General features: G+C 32.6%; 1 protein-coding gene across 1 annotated transcript in view; it reads right to left on the reverse strand.

Moving 5' to 3' along the window:
• Positions 1-23,384, reverse strand: part of LOC125073806 — a 414,713-nt gene extending 391,329 nt beyond the window's left edge. Inside the window, exon 1 of the mRNA XM_047684864.1 lies at positions 23,140-23,384. Within this exon, the coding sequence (XP_047540820.1) occupies positions 23,140-23,335 (196 nt within the window). The 5' untranslated portion in view covers positions 23,336-23,384. The remainder of the gene's footprint in view (positions 1-23,139) is intronic.
• Positions 23,385-24,489: the final 1,105 nt, after the last annotated feature.

Consider the following 24,489-nt stretch of genomic DNA (forward strand, 5'->3'; position numbering starts at 1 on the left):
GATGAGCGACCAACCGTGACTCGTCGCGCTGAATGGCGATCGTTGAAGTTGCTTTTTCAGAAAAACCGCCCTGTGAATCCCTTCACGCTTTATTTCGATGTGAGAAAATTCTATTGGGAAAAATAATTTCTATTCGTGAACCTTTTATCCCATTTACAGGCACTTCGAGGCTTAAAACGTTTGAAATTGCTTACATTATTATTAAGAAACAGAGATAGACTTTGTTAATGAAATTTTTTTTCGTTGTAATTTAGATTTTTTCAGAAATAAAAGATTGCTCGATACGTGATGTTCCATAGCACTAATTAAAGCTGTAGCTAGACTAGTGGAAGACTTGACAGGAAATGAAAACTAGTTCAGCTTGAGACGTGACGCTGAACTTAATACTGGCTACATTGATTTATTTTTCAGTAGATTAAATCTGTTAAAAGACAATAATATTTATGATCATTATCTTTTATTATTATTAAATAAAAAGACCACTTAAATAAAGAACAGTTTTATAGTAGATACGAAGCGTAGTAAAAATCGATTTTCAAAAACTTTATTATTGAAATGTATATAAGTGACAAATTTAATTTTCCTTCTTCAAATTCCTTTAAGGTCTTCGGGTCAAATTGTTTCATTGATAGATTGAGGTCGATCAAACCATAACATTTGATAGTATAAAGTCATTTGATTGAGTAATTATAATGTCTTCTATATATATATGTCTATATATAATACTAAAGTCTTTGTTCATATACGTTTCAATGTTCTTAATAAATAATAATCACAAGATAAACTAATTAATTGGCATAATCTTGAAATTGTATCGAAACGACGGTTCTCTATGAATTGCAAAACCTTTTATAAGAAAGGGAATACCGTATGTAACAACATTTTTGTTTAAAATATTTAATTCAGACAATTGATGGAAGAATATTATGTAGCTATTTTTCATTTAAATGTAAACTCAGATATAAAGAAACAACATCTTAAAACTTTTTCCATTTCAAGCATATATGTTCCCGACTGGATACGGAAAGAGACAGCAGCAGTTCAGTATTGGATTGTGTAGAACTGATCTTGCTGATGTATAGTGTTTTAAATGCAAAATTTCATCTCGTATTTATTCACCGAAAAAACAAACCTCCTCATATTGAATATTAATGTCAATAATAGTGCTGTTTTCCGGTGAACCGTGCCCAAATATACAGAATCATCTAAGCCTAATCTTTAACAATTATCATTGCCCACTCCTGCCAAGTATTACCCTTAAGTCGTATAATTGTATAACGTCATCGACTGAGACACAGGCTCGGCCTAGTTCAGGTACTTGTACTCATAGAATAAGCACGTAAAAATTGCAATAATATTCATAAGTTATAATACATGCATGTAAAATTGGTTTTGGGTTCTAATAAATAAATAAATTAGAAAAAAATACAATATTTGTAATTCTTCAAACACAGGCATTGTAAAAATCATAAATTTTCATTTAAGTAAGCCTCAAGAAATTCGAGAAAAAAATGTCAAATACGCGGTTTCAATTTAGACGCTAAAACATAATTTGATATAGAATTATCAGAACATGCTCAAGCAAGAGCGTTTAATATTCATTCGAGTACTATAATTGGATTATCAACAGGCTGTTAAACACTATACAATTCCGCTCCAATGCCTGATTTAGGACATTTCAAGTCGCCTTAATGTCAAATCTCTTTGTTCAAAGTCATAATACAAATTATTGATTTCAACATCGTTTTGTTAATTATTAATTATTTAACAATGGCTATATATGGATAATCTCGAAGTTTCAAACTCTGAATCGAGCCTATGTAAAGATGTTGGTAGTGTGAAATTCTTAGTAATATCTCGAAACTTGAATGGAATCAGAGTTAATACTTCCGTGTTATGGAAAGCAAGTAAAATTGGTCCTGCACCTGAACTGTCTCCAGTCGTATCGGGTTATCGTCTCATCATTTGTTATTAGAGGGAGGGATTTCGGAATGCACCTGTGAATATAACGAGCAGCGAAGCGAAGAAGATATAACCACACATAATTGATATATAAGCGAAGAAGATATAACCACACATAATTGATAACAGAACCTGCATCTAACATTCTACGTCATCAAGATCAAAGAGCATAATAAAAATGAGAATAAAATCAATTTCGGAAGAAACTTTCTTTAGATTGAAATATTCTTCACTTTAACTAATATTTTTATAAAGACTCAATTACGTGCTCCTCAGAATTTTTTCATCGGTAGATAGATTGAAACTATTCTTAGAAAATGTACCTGTATAGCTGCAATTACAAATTCTTCTTGAAATTGTTGTCATAATATTAATCACAGTAATAAAGTTTTATTTAATTCGGTAGACAAGAGTAACATCTAAGTATTTCGCTGGTTTGGTTCGATTAAACATACGAACCGATGTTTAATTTACAATCGACTTCATCCAGTAACTTGACGAACGAATTTGTTGATTTACGTCTTGTCTTCCTGGAATAATTGCCGAACACAATAATCATCTTAAAGAAATGTTATATTTTCTTGTAAAATTTTATCCAGATTAAAAACATCTAGTAGACCATTACGGAACATTTCCAACACAATCCCTACCTAATGCGCATCCTCCTTGGATAATCTACAACGGGGCTTCAGAATAAATTAGACATTCATGATATATGACCTATTGTGTCTGGGTCTAGACGAGACGTTTAATGGTAATTTTATCACTGAATAATTCTAGACTGAACTTATATGTATGTTGTTATGTAAGAAATTTAATAATAAAATGTCCACACCGCAATGTGTAGACAAGCTCTTAATCTTCTCCTCAAGAGGAGAGAACTTCTTTGCCCAGCAGTGGGCCATTTACAAGTTATCACTTTATTCAATTAATTTGGAGGATTCCCGATTATGGTTAGAGACAAAAAATTAATATTTTTTTTTCATTCCAATAATTATTGGAACCTGCATTCGATACCATCACATACATATACAAACTAAAACGACATAAAGAAATGGAGTATAACAACAAAAAAACATCTAGAGAACAATTTAACGTTCCTGAACAAGACAAATGTCGGTACGGCTTATCCGCGTCGTGGATTAATTAATCATCCAATTACAACTTTCTGGTTAAAATATTTAACGAAGACTAATTATTGTTCAGGTTCAATTCGTGGAAATATGAAATTTTATACAAAATTAATGTTGAGATTGATCTAGACGAAGTTGTATTAATTTAATGTTATGCAAACGGTATACACAACTAAAGTAATCTCTATCATCTCACTCTAATGCCAATTAAAACTAAAAATGAATATAGATATAGTTTAATGAGTAAAGAAGCTTTTGAGTTTCTCTAAATAATTGTAAAACTACTGATATTTCGACCGGCTCATAATGGTTTCAAATCGTCGGTAGATTAAAAAAGTTGAGAGGTGTCAGGGACACCCGGATGGAACGAAGTTCTTATTATTATAAGAAATTATTATAATTTTTTCTTATTTATTATATACAAAAAACCTGTACATACTCAACAAAAATAATCGTCGCGACACCACGCCTGTTCAATGCGAAATGGAAATGAAAAAATCTGGCATGCGTTCTATAAGAGAGAGAGAGAGAGAGAGAGAGAGAGAGAGAGAGACAGACAGAAACATGCGCACGCCGCACGGCTTACAATAGCTTACTATAGCAAAAAGTGTCGTTACAACTTTTCGTAAGATTTTTTTCCGTATAGCCCCCTTTCACAACGCGCGATAAGGAACTTCAGTCCAAAATTTAATTCTTTTTGAAAAATGATCCAAGCGTGCATGTTATAGCGTACCTTTAGGTTATCATTATTTATTGATGTGGAAATCAGTGTTATTAAAAACACATGGAAAGTCTTAACATATCTCATAATAAAATTTGGTCACTACACCATGAAAGTAAAGAAATATTAGGTAATTGTGACCACTAACCGTTTGTTGAATATCATAGTTTGACCTATCGAAAATAAAATAAAATGTCATGGAAATAAACATGATCATATAAAGCACATTATCAACAGACACAATAGAGATAGGGCTTTAAATTTTAGTAATAAAATTAAGACCTAAATATGAAATAAAACTATGGACCTAAAACGTTTGGAATTTTATCGGGGTGGCACCACATTCATGCGGAACGTAAACTTATTCACACGTTCTAAATCCAAAGTCGTATAGTTTATAGTAGGGGAAAATAGCCACCTAATATTCAGGACAAATGGACTTTGTACCGTTTTCATTGATAGTAAAACCATCACATTTGAACTTTAATTTGTCAGTAAATAGAACGAAAATTATTGTTAATACAAAACAAAACTAGATCCTAGATCCTATTGTTTCTATGACTAGGGATTTCCAATTAAAATTTTGCTAGAATTCATCCAGTCTCAGCAAACATACAAAAACATCCTTCGCAATTATAACCTTATCAAGATTTATGAAAAAATGAAATGAAAAAAAATGAAAAAAAATATATCCCGCTGAGTTTCTTTCGCCGGTTCTTCTCAGGTCCGAGGTGCTAAATTCCGAACCGGTGGTAGATTTTTGACAATCAATAAGCAAGTGCAAATACTTCTATATTGAATAAAGATTTTTGACTTTGACTTTGACTTTGACTATCAAGAACGCGAAATGAATTGCAAAAATCGATAAACGTTTGTTGCATGAACGACGTTATTAAGCGTTCCAATATTGTCAAAAAGTTGACAAAAACAGCCTCAGCAGCCGTGGAGGCAATAGAAACTTCAGCCAAGTTCCAAGTTTCGATACCGTGTCTTCCAAGAGCAGATGTGTCGTGACTACTTCGTACAAGTTTTGGCGACTTCGCGACACGCGGCGACATGTGAAAAACTAAAGGAAGTTACGAAGTTTATCGTTTTTCCGTTGTTTCATTTGGTAATGTACAAGTTTTGGGTAAACGCATTATTTATCTTTTATTCCTCTTGCTCTTTTATTTGAGTTCGGCGGTATTTTGTTAAGGAACTTTTTTACAATAACACGATTCGATCATTTTAGAATTTCTTTTATAAATGGATCCTAAATAAACTAATTAATAATTTTCATCTCCATATATAATTACATATTTACTAAGATACGGGAAATTTAAAGAATTTACCTTTTAACAAATTTATAAATTTTATTACAACCAAATTAATCAATAAATCTTACAATTTATGAAAAGAATACTTTTGGATAAAAATCCTTGGATTTAGGTTCGGATTCACACAAGACTGAATATTAACATAACCATTTGAAAAGAGCAACTACGGGACCCTCTTGCCGTTTCTTCTAGCCGGAGGCTGCTTACGAAAAAATATTAACGGTTCAAAAATGCTTTATTATAAAGTTTACTTGAATAAAATAGACGTAATTTGAATTTGGTATGATAAGCAGTATTAAAGAGATGGCACTTTCTTGTCTTTTAAATTAACTCAGTGAGGGTAATTTTTTTAATTACACTTGAACTAAAGCAAAATAACTTCCATTACAGAGCAAAGATTTCCTGTTCTCTTAGGAAAAATATTAGAGTTTATTCCATCACGTTACTCTAGCTGTAGCTTAGAGTTATACACATGGAACCTGCATGATGTTTTCTTGCATAGCTAAACACGAGATGAATTAACCTCGAATTAAGCACATAAAATGTAAGTTTTTCTTGTTGGAATTAAAAGTAGAGACGTTGAATTTTACTTATGATAGAAATGTATATTATTACTAGGAAATTTTAGGGATTTAGTTACATTTTTTTTGGCAAACATATACATAACAGCTTATTATTAAATGCAAAAACCCTGATAAAGCCAGTATACCAATGAACCAAGCCACTTAGGCATTACTTTTGTAAAATACTCTATATAATTACGTAAAAAAAATACAAAAATAAACTCATTTTCATTGGCCTTTATTCAATACTCGTATTTATTCTGGTAAACAAATATAATACTCAGATTTATATATCAAAGCGATGCCACGAAACCGCTTTGTCTATTACGGTATTTGAAACTTCAAGACAGTTTCAACTTGAAAAGACACGGTTGTCATCCCACAAAGAGAAAAAAGTTGGGTAAGTCATAGAAATATAATCGTGGCCATGGAATGCGATCACTGAACTGCGAAATCGCTGTACAGTCGTCAGCTAAAGTTTTTTTAATGCGAAATACTTTGAATTAACTCATTACTTTGGAACTAAGCACAGACTACACGAATGGTTATATTCTATAAGCCGTACTTGGAGCATAAGTGGATATTTAACTATTAAAACCGAAAAGCTTGACTGGTCCTTATCCATATACAAATAAGATCTAAAACTGAATGATTGTGTTTATGTACTGTTTCATATCTTAAGCCATTGATGTTATACTAATGAACATTTTGAATGTTGTTGGACGTACGTATGTACGTCCTAGGGAAACTTCTTGGCCCAGGATATCAATTTTTTAATTTACTTTTGTCCTTCAATATAAACATTGGAACCTTTGCGAAACCGAGATGAAAAAAACATATATTAAAAAAAAACAATTCATTACATATTGATTTAGCATACAACGTTTCCAATGTAAATTTGTATATTAATTCCAATTTGTATATTATATACAACCCATCCATATCCATTATATCCAGTAAACATATAATGCAGAGTAAATTAATTGTGTAGTGGTACTATATATTTATATTTTTAAATATGCGAAGTATATATACAGGAAGATACAAAGCAAGTATGTATATTAAATAAGTTATAGAAAAACTATAAATATCTATGTACAGACCTATATATCTATCTATCTAAAACATATATACCTATATACATATATATAACTTAAACAAACAGATGAGAAACAAGAATAGGAATGAAGAAAAATATTTTATATATATATACCGATATCGATTAAGAAACTTTTCTGCCGTCCGTACGTATGAAATCGAAACGCTCAGGGAGGATACGAACTAAGGAGATAAATCACGCGAATCGTGACTTGATCCTAATGCATACTAGCTACATGCCCGGACTCGACTTGTGAAGCCAGATGTTACTTTGGGGGTCACATTTTCCGCTTATATAATTTCAGAATTTTTATATTCATTGTTTTCTAATATACGATGCATTTTCAAATACAAATAAATGCTTGTTATTTAATTTGTTTTTTTTTATGCTATATGTTAGATGGCCTATTTAATGTATTGAATATACAGATATATATAATCTTATTACTCTTTCATAAAATATAAAATCACAGGCACAAAGGACATAACATCTTAGTTCCCGAGGTTGGTGGCGCATAGGTGATGTAAGGAATGCTTAATATTTCTTACAGCGCCTTTGTCTATGGGCGGTGGTGATCACTTACCATCAGGTGGACCATATGCTCGTCCGCCAACAAATGCCATAAAAAAAAAAAAAATCAGTACAAATTATGACGAGCGGGTCGGGGGCACGAATACTAGCACGATTGTAATTATATATATTAATAAATCCATTTAATAAATGAGCCGAAAGACGCATATTTGAGCGTCTCTCAGAGCTCTCGACGATCCTTTTGATATATTAATAACAATTTCAAAAAGAAAGCTATCAATCCAAGTGCGCATAAACTAAAATTTTCTAAATAATCTAGACACGCGGTAGCGTGTCAGCCAAGTTCTAGTAGCAGAACTGGCGTGCAGCACCGTGTGTAATATTACACGAACCATTTGGAGCCACTTTTGACCTCCTCATAACTCAAAAACTATTTGACATAAACGAGTCAAAATTGGCTCATATATTGAGACTCGCGAGATACATATGTGTTCCTAATTTCATAAACGCATCTCAAACGGTTATTTAGATATTAACGTCTAAAAATCGTCATTTTTATCACTGACTGACCTATAGATCAAAACTATATCCTACTTCCAGGTGACCTAGAAAGTTCAAATTTGGCATGCAGGTAGATAATTAGGCTAATATAAAGGAAAAAATCTGAAACTGGTAATTTTTTATCTTTTATTATAATTTTTCAATTATTGGGTCTATTAGGAACACTTATATACTTAGTTCCTGTAATAACTGTAATAAAAAAAATAATGTAAGAACCAGCAATCAAAACTTATGACAGCCGGTCTTAATGTGGATTTTAAGGTCTTCACGTGAATATATAACAAGTTGAATACCACCCTTAAGTTTTTTAAATCCAAATATTTCCGTTTTAGTACTTATGAGTATAGCCGACTTTCGTATTTATTACGTTATTCACTAGCATTTAGTGCACATCAATGGTGCAAAATAATTATACTTAAAAAAATAATAATAATAGGCATTTCGGTACATTGGGGAGGTCGACAACAGCAATAGCACACGTAAAATAACGATTCAATTTAAACATATTTTAATTTGCGAACTAGAAGTCAAAACTAAGTTACAGATATGAAGTAATGTACATATATGTTCAAAGGAAACAATTCTCTATTTGCTTAGCATATTCTACTACTATACACAAATTACAAGGCCTTCGCTTTGACGGTGCTCTTTTCGACATAGGCTCCTCTATATTAAGTAAAGAGCAGGCTTACGTTGGCCTCTCCAGAGTTAAAACCTTAGATCTAGTACATCTTATCAATTTAGGTCCAAGTCAAATCAAGACACAAGAGAGCTCTATTGTAGAGTAAAACCGTCTGCGCACGTTATACCACCCCTACTTGGCCAAATTAAGTATAAACAGAAAACGCGTAAAAAAAATCAGGACACTGAATAGGCAATTCACTCGAACATTTCAGAGGTACCTACAAGAAAAATAAGAAAGTATCAAAAAAAAGACAATTATACCCCGTAAACGTAGGAAAATAGAATAGCTTAACAAAAACCATTTGGAAATAATTTTGTTATTAATAAGTACCTACTAATAATTTATATACAAAAAGTAGTGATATCCCATCAAAAACATAAATGTAAAAATGAGAGCCAAGTTAAATATTATGATACATACCTCGGTTGTTGACTTCAACGACAAAAGAAGTGAGATCTAAATTTGTGCCAAGTTAAATAGTCCTTTCTGAAATTTATTTATAACTACATAAAATATCATTTCTTCTTATAACTTGGGATAATATATTGTTGCCTAAGGTCTGACTTGGCTAGTTCTTATATGTTTATAAACACAAATTGTAGTTTGTGTTTAGAATAACAAATTATAACTCAGAACATCTAAGAAGAATGGAGGACAGCTCAGTATTGCTTAGTTAGTGTTAACGTACATTAAGAGCTGCGATGGTCCAGTCACTAGGAAACATGAATCTTAACCAGATATTGCGAGTTCATATCTAGACAAGTACCATTGAATATTTGCATGCTTAATTTGTGTTTATAATTCATTTGTAAAGGCTTAGAACTTACGAAGGCTACAATATAATTCGTATATGAGAACTAGCCAAGTCAGACCTTAGGCAACAATATATTATCCCAAGTTATAAGAAGAAATGATATTTTATGTAGTTATAAATAAATTTCAGAAAGGACTATTTAACTTGGCACAAATTTAGATCTCACTTCTTTTGTCGTTGAAGTCAACAACCGAGGTATGTATCATAATATTTAACTTGGCTCTCATTTTTACATTTATGTTTTTGATGGGATAAATTTTAATAGAAATAATGTTTATTTTTATATATCGCGCGATGTCGGCAATCAAATGAATACTGGTTCATTTGTTTTCATTGTGACTATTCAAATTAGAAAAGCCTTTACACATTTATATTTATTAAGTTGATAAATAAATCGCCACGTTATTATGTAACGATCTATTATTATTTCGTTTAGATTAATTTATCATCATCAAATAAATAACTATATGTATATATTATAAAATTTGTACGTTTGTATCTTCGGAGCTAATAAACCAAATCTAATATTTGTTCTACTGGTATACCTTATCCCTTAGTGCTATAGGGTATAAATAGTAACAGTCTGTAAATTTCCCACTGCTGGGCTAAGGCTAGAAGCATACTACCATCACTCTGCTCCAATACGGGTTGGTGGATTTACATGTGCCAGAATTACATAGAAATTAGTCACATGCAGGTTTTTAATTGCATGTTAAAATTCAGTGGTGCTTGCCTGGGTTTGAGCCCGAAGGGGTACATGTCAGTCACCTCCTCGTGGTGTACCCTGGGCAACGGGGCCGGCTTGAGCTTGCTCGTCGGCCACGGCTAAGACTGGCGGGAGGGATGCCGCGGGGCTGCTCCTGGTACGTCCCTGATCGGCGTCAGGGCGGACCATGTGAGTGGCCTCGTTGGCTAGGAGGGAGTGGGAGGGCTCGCTACTCGAGCCTCCCAGGTGTTTTACACCGGCGGTTTGCGGCGGAGCCTACCATCTTATCCGCCGCAGGGCGTCAGCTTCGTTGACGCCCAGCCTCCAGTGGCGGACTCGGGGGAGTTCGCCACATTCCCGCGTGGAGGATGAGGAGGAAGGCGCGCACTAGGTGCGCTTTCCATGTATATTCAGCCGCCTTACGGCGGCTGCCGCTGGTGGGGTCGCGGTTGCATGCCCTTGGCGATCCCGTGGCCTCACCACTCGGCGGCATGGTGGAAACCCGAGGATGGTTTTAGTGGGTAGGACAGGGCATTAGCACTAGCGTGCCCTGGCACGGGGCATTAGTTCCCGGTTGAGTCCCACATACCCGTCCCGGTCCCCCGACCGGGCGGCATGCGTAAATGCATTTCCTCCTCGTTAAACAAAAAAAAAAAAAGGGTTTGAGCCCGAATCATCGGTTAAGATGTACGCGTTCTAACCACTGGGCCATCTCGGCTCACTAGGCTACAAATTATAGTCATATTATATTATTGTCTTTAATAATAAATTGCAGATGGGGCGTGTCGTTAGTTATTTAACGACAAGTGATGAAATCACTTAGTGTGGTAGGAACTATATATAAAAAATTGTCTTGACTGACTGTCAACAGTCAAAACACCTGATCTTAGGAAACTAAAAGTTAGAATATAGATTCATTTTATAATGTAATCATCAGTTAAAAAAAAAATTTGGGACAAAAAAAGCGTATTTTATAAAAGTAGATATTACGCATACACTCTTCATATTACGTAACGTGACTTAGTTAATCTTATGCCATAAGTCATATCAGAGAAATAAAGATAACACTAAGAATAATAAAACATTATTAAAAATAAAAAATAACGAAAACATATACAGACACACATATGTACATAATATGTACACTATGAGGGTACGTAGACAGCTTGTATCACCTTTTTTTTAGTTAGCCGGAATTCCAGGTCAAATTATATTATTGTACTATCATCGGTCCTTAGTATGTGTGCCAATATTCAATTTAATCAGTCGTCGCGAAATACCGCTGAATCTTTAATTTACAGATATACATACATACAAAGCAAAAACAAAGAAATACTTAAATTTGTTGCCCGCGACTTCGCTTACATTTTAGAGTTGGTCGTCTGGTGTTAGTCATAATAAAGAAGATTATGAACTTCCTTGGAGTACAAGCTTACTTCATACCAAATTTTATCAAATTCGGTTCAGTGGTTTGGCTGTAAATAAGCCACAGAGAGACAGAAATTTATTCGCATTTATAATAGTATAAAATGTATATAAAAATGTACATAAGTCGAATTAAAAATAAATGGTTAGTAATTCTAAATTCGAAAAACATTTAACATTTGCTGAACATTTAGAGTCCATTAAAGGCTGTAACAAATTCCATTAAATCACAATGAAACGCGGCAGACGAAACACTCATTCGAAATTGAAATATGTAACAACAAACACTTCATAATGCAGGAACAGCAGTGTTGTTTTGTGAAGCTATTTATGTTTGTAAATGCTGTACAGAGTACAAGTATTTCATAGCTATACGAAACAATTCTATTAAATAAAAATTAAAACGGAACTTGGAGGTTCTATATGTATCCGTCAAAATAAAAAAAAATGGTAAAGAAAGCATATTATTCGATACAAGATTAGACAGATGATAAAAAAGCGTGGAGTTAATGCTTGTAGATTGCTTGATGGAAGTTATCCAGAGAGGATATATAACATACATTATATGTAATTGTAATTGCATTTAACTAACATGACTGTTTTTTCAGATGTTGAAAAAGAGTAACTACTGAGTTTCTGGCCGATTCTTCTCGGTAGAATCTACATTCCGAATCGGCGGTAGCTTTACTTAATATAGTTTGTTAAATGACGATTCAAAAGTGCTTGTAAAGGCCTACTTGAATAAAGTATATTTTGATTTGGTATTTTTGAATAAATAATAACCTTGAATCAAGTAACTTGGCAATTTTGTTAATACGACATATTTGTGGGCGGATTTGCTAATGGGCTATTTGATGGTCAGTAGGCACCACTACCCATACATAACGGTACTTTAAGAAACATTAATGATTGAATGAGTGTAAGAAATTAAGCTGTATGACATAAAGCTAATAGATGATTTATCTGCATACATATTGCTGTTTGGTTGCAAAATATTAAGATAATTGAGTGGTACTCAGACGGGCTGGCTCAAAGCCCTACCAGCACGAAAAAAAATATAGTGGAGAAGCAAATATTATATTATACATTATCAAACATATTCCTATTAATATTTTCAAACAGAGCTTAATACAAAATATGTTGAAAGGAACCGATAATCTAATTTTAAAAAATGGTAAAAAATATTATTAAAAATACTGTAGGAGACTCAGACACAAATACTAAAACAAAAAATAAATATTACTTCGTAATAATTAACAATATTTTAATTAATGATCAGCAAAGTTGCAATCCACGTACAATTTTGTAATAACTTTTGCTCATAAAAGAAGATTTATGACTCAGAAAAAAAGATAAAACTCATTGTTGTACACAAATTACCTATATTTTCGCAATTGCAGCGCTGAAACACGGCATTAAAGACTCAAGATTAGTTTTCTCCTAATTGCACAGACGTAAAATCTACAAAGTTTCCAACTTCTTCGGTTTCGTTCAAGTCTGTACGGAACTCAGTCCGCGTTTTAATACCGGCTTGCGATTCGCGCGCTTTCTCGCGAACACTTTATTGGTCCTTCGAGCCGGATTTATGACTCAACTATAATACTAGAAGTAAACACTTGCAATCCAATCTTAATTATACTTCAGGGCTGCTTCAAGTATTTAATTAAATTTAATGTTGATAAGTTTACATAGCACTTTTAATTTAACTCGGTTAAGTGTTGTATTTTATCTTTTGTTTAGTACTAACTACCCGACCCGTCTTCGCACGGGTAGAATAAGGGTTACATAAAACGTTTAAACTAGAGTACAAATAAAAAACTAATTAATTAGATACGGGCCCACCAATTTCTTTTTATGTTTTTCATAATAAGTAATTCGCTTTAAATGATATATATTATTTTTATCCTATTCTGGGATCAGGCTTTCACTTCAAATCAAATCAGGATAATTCGTTAATCCTATCACAACATACGTGTAATTTGTAAAGATACAAATGAATCTATTACTATTATTATAATATATAACTGGGAATAATATATATATTGTTTTAACAGCCACCTAACACATTTTAAGTTTGAACTGAACTACAAGAAATAGGCAACCCTTATACCATATTATTTTAAATTAATATTAAAATCAACAGTTCACACACATACAAACACACCCACGGACACTTCTATCTATGAACCCACAAAACAATAAAGAAAACTTTTATTCAAGCATTACATTTATACAGTAAAAATAAATTAGAAGCGAATCTTTTATAGCAAACAAGATCAGTTCAAACAGCCTTCAATACAGGAAGCTGCAGAATTTTTAATACTATTCCCTCAGCAAACAGTTGCAGCCAATCGAAAATGCATTAAGATTTCCTCTCAGTAAACCCATTTGCTGGCCCATTGTTCAGGCCAAGTTACTCGAGTGCCGCTTGTTTTAAGAAAATCAAGACACGGAATTGTGTTCACTCATTTTAGTTTTCTTCTTTGGGATTTCGCTAATTGTGATGTTTTGGTTTACGACTGCTGGAATGAAACTGTATTGCGAAAGGTCGTAAGTAAAATTAGATTACATTTGAAGGGTGAAAAAAGTTGATGAAATTTTAAATAAATTAATCCGCGTCATAGAGTAGATGAAAGTAATATTGAATTGCTTTTGAACGAAAATTATTTTGTTAATCTTATACAAAATGTTCAATCAGAAGTCAAAAAGTATCACGTCATCACCTGTGATGGAATTGTATCATCCGATTTTTCCTAAATCGCATTGACCAGATTGACCTTTCGACGTAGACGTATCGCATACTTTATTCGATGCTCCACACGTTTCGGTCGTTCCGTGCCGATAGCTGATGAATGGTACCCATAATTAAGGTTCTGGGGGCATATTTCATTCATTATTCCTTCTCCAAAATACAGGGCCTTTAACATAGAGTATATTGCTTTTATACCTGTTTTGTAAATGCGACTGTAGATTCTTGTATCTTAAATAATATTTTCGTGATCTCCAATTAAAAATTGAAAGCGGATGAAAACTTAAAAACAACGGATAGTGTTATTCTGTTAAATGTTCAGACATGATATTCCGACTCTCGTGCGATTATTTATAAATGAACCCAAAAAGCTCTTCTCCAATCCGTCACAAATTATTAATTTCTGACGTGGCTATAACGGAAATTGTAGGCCAAAATTATTTCCAAGAACGCAAGACAAATGATCCGATGGCTGCCCCGAGGCACATCGATCGCTCAACCGCATCAAGCCAAGATCTCGTGAAAAATTTCCCCTCGTCTGATGTAGTGTCGCATTAGGTGTCGCAAACTAGAATTTGAATGAGATAAATGATGGCCACGAACTCCACACTGTGTAAGGAATAGATTATATTTGTTAAGAAAAAGCGGAAAAAATTAAATTTCTTTTTTGCGATATTTTTTTTTGTTTTTTTATTCAATTTAAAGAATTGTTTATTTGACAGAAAATTTTTCAGAATTAAAGTTTTAAGATATTACATATCTGAAGAACGACAAACGAACAAAATATGGCGTACTTTGTATATATTTGTATTCGTATTTAATATATAACGATAAAATCTCAAAAATCACATAATTCAGATTTATTGTTATATCGCTTTCCACCATTTCAATAAGCGTCATCTAACAGCCGTTTGCTTTGAAAACTTGTTTGTTTCAACTTCAGTCGAGAGGCGTCTATATTTTGAGGCACTCTACAATGCCGACACTCTACGACACGCATATCGTGTACGTTGAATGAAAGTAGCACGAGATGGGACTAGTTGTTTCATCGCTTGAAAACTTTCTGCTATTCCGTGTCGTTTAAATGGCTTTAAAGTGGATTTTTCCTGAAGTGACACGAAAAGCGTTTAACCTAAAAATACAATTTACTCGAAAATATTTTAAACAATAAACCTTAGATGATATAAAATCATATCGTTTACTGACAACTTTATAAAATTTAAAGTTTTTAGGAATATGATTTCCAAAAACGATAGTGCATGAGTTATGTTTCTGTGAACTACGACAATGGCTCTTTGTCAAATAAATAGTCGAGAATCGGTCATTTTAGTCCCCCTTAAATTAATTTTATTTCTCACTCTCAACGTGGCAACGTTGCTAATTGATTTGTACAACATTAATTGGATCCAGGGCACAACATTGTTCCAACATATTGGAGCAGGTATATACTGAGATCGGGATAAACGGTTTGCTTGTAATTGTAGTTTAGGTATTACTTAATAAGATGCTACAACTACAACTAACGAGAACTAAGCAGATTATTATGATGCTTACTTAAATATATTACATGTATACCCGTTACCATGTCATACAGGTAACATTATTTAAGCATAGAACCAGTTACTGTGAACTATCTATAATGGATATACCGTCAATTTTTTTTTTTTTGGACAACATCACATACATTACTCTGATCCCAATGTAAGTAGCTAAAGCACTTGTGTTATGGACAATCAGAAGTAACGACGGTACCACAAACACCCAAGACAACGTAGAAAACTAATGAACTTTTTCTACATCGACTCGGCCGGGAATCGAACCCGGGACCTCGGAGTGGCGTACCCATGAAAACCGGTGTACACACTACTCGACCACGGAGGTCGTCAATGACTTTTCTGAAGACATTTTGGAGACCTGAAATCTCTCATGTAAAGTTTTTGTGTATGCCGTTATAGTTATGGTAGCGTTCGCTTCGAAAGCGCCTGGACGGGCAATTTTCTGTCCGACATTGTCGGCTTATGAAGCTTTATCTTAAAATGATAACAAAATATGTACATGTTTATATTCTATAGCTCTGTATTGTATTATGTTGCGTGAAACTATAAACTTAATATGGAAGTTCTTTACCAAACGGATTAGTAGTTTCTGGTTGAAAAGAGAACTTAAAACTATCGTACAAAACTTATGTGTTTATAACATTGGTAAAATTTATCTATATTATAATCGACCATTCACTAAAACATTTAAAATAAATGTCAACGGACACTGATTATCGAATATATTAACAAAATATTATGAAATTCATCAAAAATGCAACTGACAGGTACAAACTTGTTACCACCATGACAACCCAAGACGGATGCCCCTTTCCTTTACTACGTCTGAAAGGTGACGTCACTTCCTCGACCACGTCAATCGGTTTCCGTTCTACAATAACATAATAATTCTTACACCACCAATGACTATGGGCGGTAGTGACTTAAGGTGGCCCAAATATTCAGCAAAAAAGTTAATTAAAATCATGAATATAATCTGAAATATAAAGCAAGATACAAACAAACATTTAAAACAAAAAAGATTATACTGTATAACTGAAACTTTGTTTAACGTTTTTGTAAAGGTCCTTTAATGAAAGGGGTGCTCGTTTTCTTTTTTGCTTCTTCCCTTTGTTTTATAATTTTTCATGGAGTTGTAAGCGTAGGAACGAATGTTGCTGTCTCTAGCCTTGGGGTGAGTAAAGTTTAAGAATTTTTTAAGTGTTTTCAGCTTTAATATTTGCCCGTCTATTTCGCTGTAATTTTAAATGATCATTCAATTGTTTTGGTTTATCGCTATACGTAAATTTATATAATTGATAATTGCTGAATAATTTTTAGATTACTATTTACACAGTTCTAGATTTCCGATAAATCTGATAAGTTCGTATACAGATAACGTCCAATGAACTGACATGGGTTTAAATTTAAAATAACATACAATAATCATGTTAGTGAAGTTGTTATCAAACCGATTGTTCATTTTATAATAAATGAAAACTGATCAGATAGTATAGCTAAACTAGATGATTTTGATACTACGTTTTAAAATTTAGACGATTCAGATGTAACTGGAGCAAATGAAAAAAGTATACATTCAATAGCAAATATTTAAAAATGTCGAAATCGAAACATTTTCCACCACTTAACCGCCGGCGTTTAATGTACCGATGTTTACATATGGAGTGAAGTGTTGAATGATAAACATAACATTCGGGAAACTGTAGGTGTCAACAAACTGCCCGACGCTGTTTACATAAATTTTAAGATAGGTTTACATTGAGCTTAATTTCAAATTCAACTATTTACGTTATTATACTGAAGGAAGTTTTCAAACACAAATAGTGGTAAGAACTTAATTACATTACAGTCAAGCTATTATAAATGGGAAAGTAAATTATTATCACAATAAGCTACCGGACACGTCGATCGCGAACCTTATATTAACGTACAAAGGTATAGAACTTCCGGTCAACGGGAAGAATAAATTAACTTCGCATGAAGTCTCGTCGATCAGCTAATATTCGAAATAAATGTCATTCGACTAAACTTTATGTACAAGATATGTATTATTCTATCGTTCTGTGTTTTCTTCTGATTTTTTTATTGGTTTGTCTGGTCATGTTAAATATTCTAAATCTTAAAACAAAATATGCGTTGGATTTTTTTGAAACTACCTCGTTGATGACCAAGTATTAGAAACTTTGAAGTGATAACGAAGTTTCAGTTCAATCTCACCAGCAAATGCGTTAAATAATTTTAATATACATATGAGATATTAATTACTCCCAGATATACTCTTAGTTTACGTTCGGATTCTATTCTTTTTTAAACTAAATATAATTTAATATTGTAATTTCAATTTCAAATAAAAATTATATCACTAATTAAAGCAAAATAAAACTGCCATGGAATACAAATACACTAGTAGAATTAAGAAATCTTTTTGAATCGATTAGACATCACCCGGTGCTCGACGTTTGTCCATCTGATTTATTGGCAACCTACCTTTAGCATCAAGCAATGCTTTCATGCATCCAAAACCCGGTGTGATAACATTAAACATTTCAAATTATAAATAAAACTGTGATAAACCCGTGATAGAAAACTAAGAAGGAACAAAATACATAAACACAAGTAACGTTACAAATAAACACAGTGTAATACAAGCCTTAAAACATGCTCTGGTATCTATCACATCGTAGCGTGTTTGTGTCTTGTACTTTAACACTTCACAAAACACCGGAAGTAATTAAACCGACCAAAGAACATAGTATTAACATGATGTTACTAATTACTGTCTCACGATAGTTTCTACAATGTTTAAATGCAGATTGTTTCGAAGTACAAGTTCTCTAAGTATCTCTCGTAGATTCACCCGTATGAGCATGTCTGTTTTTTTCAACATCAATTAATATCGTCAGTAAATGTAAGCTTTAAATATAATCCTCTGAGTTTCAACGTCGCGTGCGTCTGTAATAATTTATGAAATTATTGAAATATTTTCTAGTGATCGTATTATTGTTGATGAAACGAAATAATTCCTGAATCATCGTGATTTTTTACCAAGAAACACTGGCAACTGCGGCTCAGTAGATTTTTCCACCAATTAAACGGTACGAGTATGTTATTTAATATAAAAATTAACTATAGAGATGAAAATCAAAACATTGTTCTACGTTTTCATAAAATTGCTTCTGCTAGAAATTAATTAAATCTGAGTCCACCAGATAGCATCGTTGCAAGCAATTACTAATTTAACAATTTAAATTTAAGAATATTATTTAGTTACAACGATTTTATAAGAAGAAGTAAGTTGATTTGAATTCGATTAGCATATATATCAAGTGCATTGATCTATGCTAATGTCAAATATGTAACATATAATGGAATTCTTATTAAATCGAGAACTGGTAATCGGGACAACAACAATGTTGTTGTGGTTGAATAAAGCAATATGGGAAGTCGCAACGAAATTGTACTTCAGATATGATTCATGATACTGACCGAGTTAGCACATTAACTCGACCCAATTTTCCACTTTTCTTTGTACAGTATATCATCGATCACGTGTACCAAACGAACATTTATCAAAACGAAACAATTGTTGAGACAATATTGGAGAAAGCACCGAAAACGCACATAAATATATATATAATATAAGCGTACAAGCAAAATTACACTCTTCAAGCACGTAACATAGGTCATTTTCCTCTAAAAAGGGCACACAACTGGTCACTACAGTTCTCACGATAGAAAATTGAATGAAAACATCCATTTCGTTTGTAGAGTACGATTGGAGACGTTGAACAAAGACCATTGAGACCATTATAAAATTCTGTTAAAGGAATTTAAACTTTAATGCAATTGAAAATAGTTTTATAATATAAGCAATATATAGTAACTGTAATGTTTTAACTAATTTCATTAGAATAACTCAATTTAATTATTTTTAAATAGAGATTAAAACATAACTTGAACTAAAAGCTAAATAATGAAATATTTGCATTTGAAAACAAAAACGTTCAAGGTCAATTGAAGAACATTCGATACGAAATACGAAAAAATAAAAGAATTAAAAATAAATAAAGTCATAAAAATATCACTTACAATATAAAAAGAGAAAGAATTAAACACTATAGAGCATTTGAGGTGGTAAGTACAAAACATTGGGCTAGACAGCTCTCGGCGCTGGGAAAGCTAGAACAATTTCAGGTATTAAATATTTCATCAGGCGAAGTTCTAAGCAGGGAATTCCGCTCACGCTCGCAGACCAAACAAAATGCGCTGCGAACTAGACTTAACCGTGAAACCTAACTTAGCTAACTTTTAAGCGGAGTGTAGAATTCAGAAACAATGCTATGGTATGGTCGAGTAAAATAATTTGCGAGTTATTCAAATGCGCTGGTAACTATGCACTGTGTCGTCGCTTGCTTTCCTTAGAACACACGGTCGGAATTAATGATGAATAAAAAAATTTTACAACGACGCAAATAGCCTGATATGTAAAAAAGGCGAAGCCGGTGAGAAATGGCGTGAATAAATATAGCAAATAATGTATGCGTTCTTAAAATAATTTGTAGATTACTTGAAAGAGCAACACTGAAACATGCACATCGTTGTCACGATTATGGAGATACACCATACGACTTAAACATTATTACCACACAATGAAAAATCACCAATAGTACAAACTACTACTAAACCTAAATCTTTGGTTTTTTCTGTAAAAATATATTTTAATTTAGAAAAATGCAAACACAAAGGTGCGACGGATTTGGCTGTGTGTCACCTAACCTAACCAGAAGAAGGTAGAATTTTAAGCGCAATTCTAGATAGATCATTGTACCATTCGCACTCCTTAGTAAGACATTACAGTTCACGGAATGAAACTGCGATGTAATCCTACCGAACGGCTATTATATGTCTTATCATTTAAATGCAAAACGGTAGTTTTAGCCCCGTGGAGTAGTATCGTTCGTCTTCAACTTATGCAGATTTGCGGGGGAATCTCATGGAAATGAAATCGTCCAAGTTACGACAGCTGCGTTAGAAATATTTGCCAGTTTCAGTGCTTGAACATCGCTTTTGGGATTTCGCTAAAATCTTCCAAATGACATTAACGAGCTAAATTCAGACACGATTGCTTCCTGGCGTCACTTGCCTTTGAAGACTTTGCATTTATATACTATATTTTCAATTGCATACATATTTTTAATTCAAATAATATTAATAGAGGTGTTTCAACAATTATTTTTGTTGTTATGTTAAATAAAAAAAAAATTGTAACTGCATAAACAATATATCAATATAAAACCTGCATATAAATGGGTTACCTTGCTTCCTTTAAAATCATTAATTTAAGGAGAGTAAAAAATCGTTGTTGTCCGTATAAAATGCTTATATTCATATTAACTTACTTTTAGCTAAATATAATGACTTCTTTATAAATAATCACGTTACAAATCCCTGGAAATAAATCCAAAGATTGATCTACAATCCAAACTAATCCGTTCTCGCCAGTCATGCCAATCCTTGGCGCAACTTTGATGAGACTACGTGACGCCATTATCCAGTTAATGGGACAGGTTTCGTTAGGTTTGACTTGAATGTAGGAGTCTAAAGCATTAATGGAATCTAGAATCTAAATTGTTCAGGAAGCAATTCATTAGGAAGTGAAACCACTGGAAATGATTTTGATCAATTGGAGAAATGGTAAACAAAGATGGAAGCACTTTCGATAAAAGTAAATACCCTTATATTTAAATATTTTAACACCCTTATATTTATATTTATATTTAAAATAAATTAACTAACGTTTCATATACTGTTAAATTACCGTCAAAATTAAGAAGATATTTTATTTTTAACCTTTTTTAAATTCAGCCATTTAAGCTTTAAAAGAAGTATAAATCGTACTTCTATCTTCACATTAAGACTAACTGTACTAAATCTGGGGAAACTGAGTAGAAAAAAAAATCGCTGACTAATTCATGGCAATCAGTCTTGCACGATAAAAGGATTCAGTGTGCCCTTACTCCCGCTTTCCGGAACACTGTGACGTAATAAACATACCATTCTCAATTACCTTAATTTAAATATTCTACAAGTGATGTATTTTTTCATATTCTTTATTTAAAGTCAAATTTGTTTAGCTTTTTAAAAATCAGAAGATTGTTTTTATTAGTTTTGTTTGTTTTACAATTTCAAGCGTTTTGTTTTCAAGTTATGATAAACTCATTTAACTTTATTTGATATTATGCCGAAAATGTTTCGAGATAATGTAATACCACCCACACTTTTAGTACTAGTGACTGTATGATCGAAACTAGAACAAAATACAAATGTGAATGTATCAGTTTTGGTATCTGATTAAAATACCTAAATCATTTTAATGGCTTTTCGCTGCCTCAGGATCTTAGTACCGTTTTTATTATAATTAAACTTAAAGGAAAATTTATTTCAAAAAGTTAAAAGTAATCAAACATCGTCTAAAACGTTTAAAGTACGCTATATACTAGCAAAACACCTGAGGCCAGAATTAAGGGACTACATTAATTAATAAGGAACTCCAACGTTCCAGTTTACTAGGGATGGTAGCCCCAAGTTCTCATGATACTAAGACATCGTCAAAGTTAAAGGTCCTTTAACAACGGCGTCCCAAAGTTTTTGAGTAATTAAACATCGCCCTTTTTCACAATCATTGTCGCTGAATGAAAGTTTCGTTGAGATTTCTGGTCTTGACCTGACAAATTAAGTTGGACAAATTGGATGGACTATTCTTTTTAAGATGGAACTTTTTAACGGTTGAAGTAATGAGATATTAGTTGAACTCGTCAGTCTAAAGAGGAATTGTTGTTTGGTATAAGGTAAAAACTAAACAGAAACCATTTAACGCGACTGTAAAGGGATCACTATTTGGTATCCCATTATAATATTAATTAATTACTTATATTTGATTGCAAAATTTAATTTATAGTGATTCAAAATAATTTAATATTCAGTTTAATAGTTTATTAATTAAATAATCTTGTAATTAGTTACGGATTCGTGGCTTCCAATATACTCATTAGAGTAAGAAATGACAAAAGGGTTTTTCGGAAAGCGTATCTACCAATATTACCAGAACTTCGAGCCTCAATAATTAAAAAAAATAATCAATTAGCGACGGCAATCTCAAGGAGAATTAGGATGAGAAAGGCTCAAAAAAGTCTAAAAGTTTTTCCACAAGAATTTCTCTTGGAGTATTATATATTTAAGTGATCCGTGACCTAAATAAACGGTACAGGTGTAAATGATTGATGAATAATAATAAATGAAAACATTAGTTTAAGCTCACCTCCATCCTCAGGAATATTGAGCAGCTTCTTAGCCCCAGGACTCGGTCCACGGACCGCTGACAGCGCCCTTTGCAGCGTCTCACTCATCTGCTTACCACTGACACTATCACATAACACTATCACACACACAAATACACTGAACACTCTCCGCCAGCTGGAATCCTGTTTTCCCATCGCCCTTCGCCGTATGCTCATGATGACCAAGTTAAAGAGGCCAAGCTACATTTTATGCTGACGGCGCCATCTGGAAAATAAATAGTAAATTATTATCTCAATTGTAAAAGAAAAACACAGTGACATTAATATTTAAACTAATATATTAACATAAATCTTAATATCATTCATCTAACATGATCTTAAGATACCAAAGAAGTCACTCGGATGGTGGGCTTGATTGGAAAATAACTTAAAGACCAATAAGCAGCTTCGGTTCTAATCATGTTGACTTTTTTGCAAGATTTATAATAAAAAATATATTACTTAATGTCCGCTTACATATAAAATAAATAAAGATATACAAATCGAACAGTATACAAAGAAAATAACAACACAAACGATGGAATCATTCAACAAATATTTACAACAAATTTTCAAATAAAACCAACGGAACAGTCCAGAAAAGTATAAGAATAAAATCGAGTACCATTCTGCTGTGACTAGCAAAAACGACATTTATCTACGAAACTAAATTAAATTTTTATAAGATCATGTTTGTAGATTTTTTTTTTTCTACTGGAAACAGAATCGTTATTTCTGTTCAGCGCAGTCGAGGCGCTATAATGAGGATCGAGTTTGTACTTGTCTATTTTTGTTCGGCTGTTCGCTGTTAAGCCTTCTTGAGATTCTTACGACTATAAGAAACATCTGTTTTAAATTATTTTATTGAAAATATACTATAATTAAAATAGAAGTTATTGCGAAACTTGTTTCGAAATTTGTTCCGAGAATTCTTGTCGGTTTAAAATCTGAGATCTAGTTATTAAGGCTAAATTATTTAATTACTCGTTCGACTTTGTTTACAAAAGTTTATTTATTTAAAATCTATATTTCATACAATTTCAAAGTTTACATTAAAATATTTAATAGAAGGTGAGAAACTTACAAAATGTCATATTCAATAAATATCAATGAACCAATAAATGAAAAAACTATAAAAACTACATAGAAAAAGTATTTTAATAGATTTCTAAATAGTACTTATATAGTTCTAAGATCAATCAACCGGTAATATTACGTATGATCAAACCATAACTAGTTTACTACAAAAACTTTAAGGCGCAACGCCAATCTATTCGTCCAACGTCAACATAACCTCTAAAACCAAACAATACATTCCAGCCGTTCAAGGT

This window comes from Vanessa atalanta, chromosome 25 (genome assembly GCF_905147765.1).
Source record: "Vanessa atalanta chromosome 25, ilVanAtal1.2, whole genome shotgun sequence".
Classification (NCBI taxonomy): Eukaryota; Metazoa; Arthropoda; class Insecta; order Lepidoptera; family Nymphalidae; genus Vanessa; species Vanessa atalanta.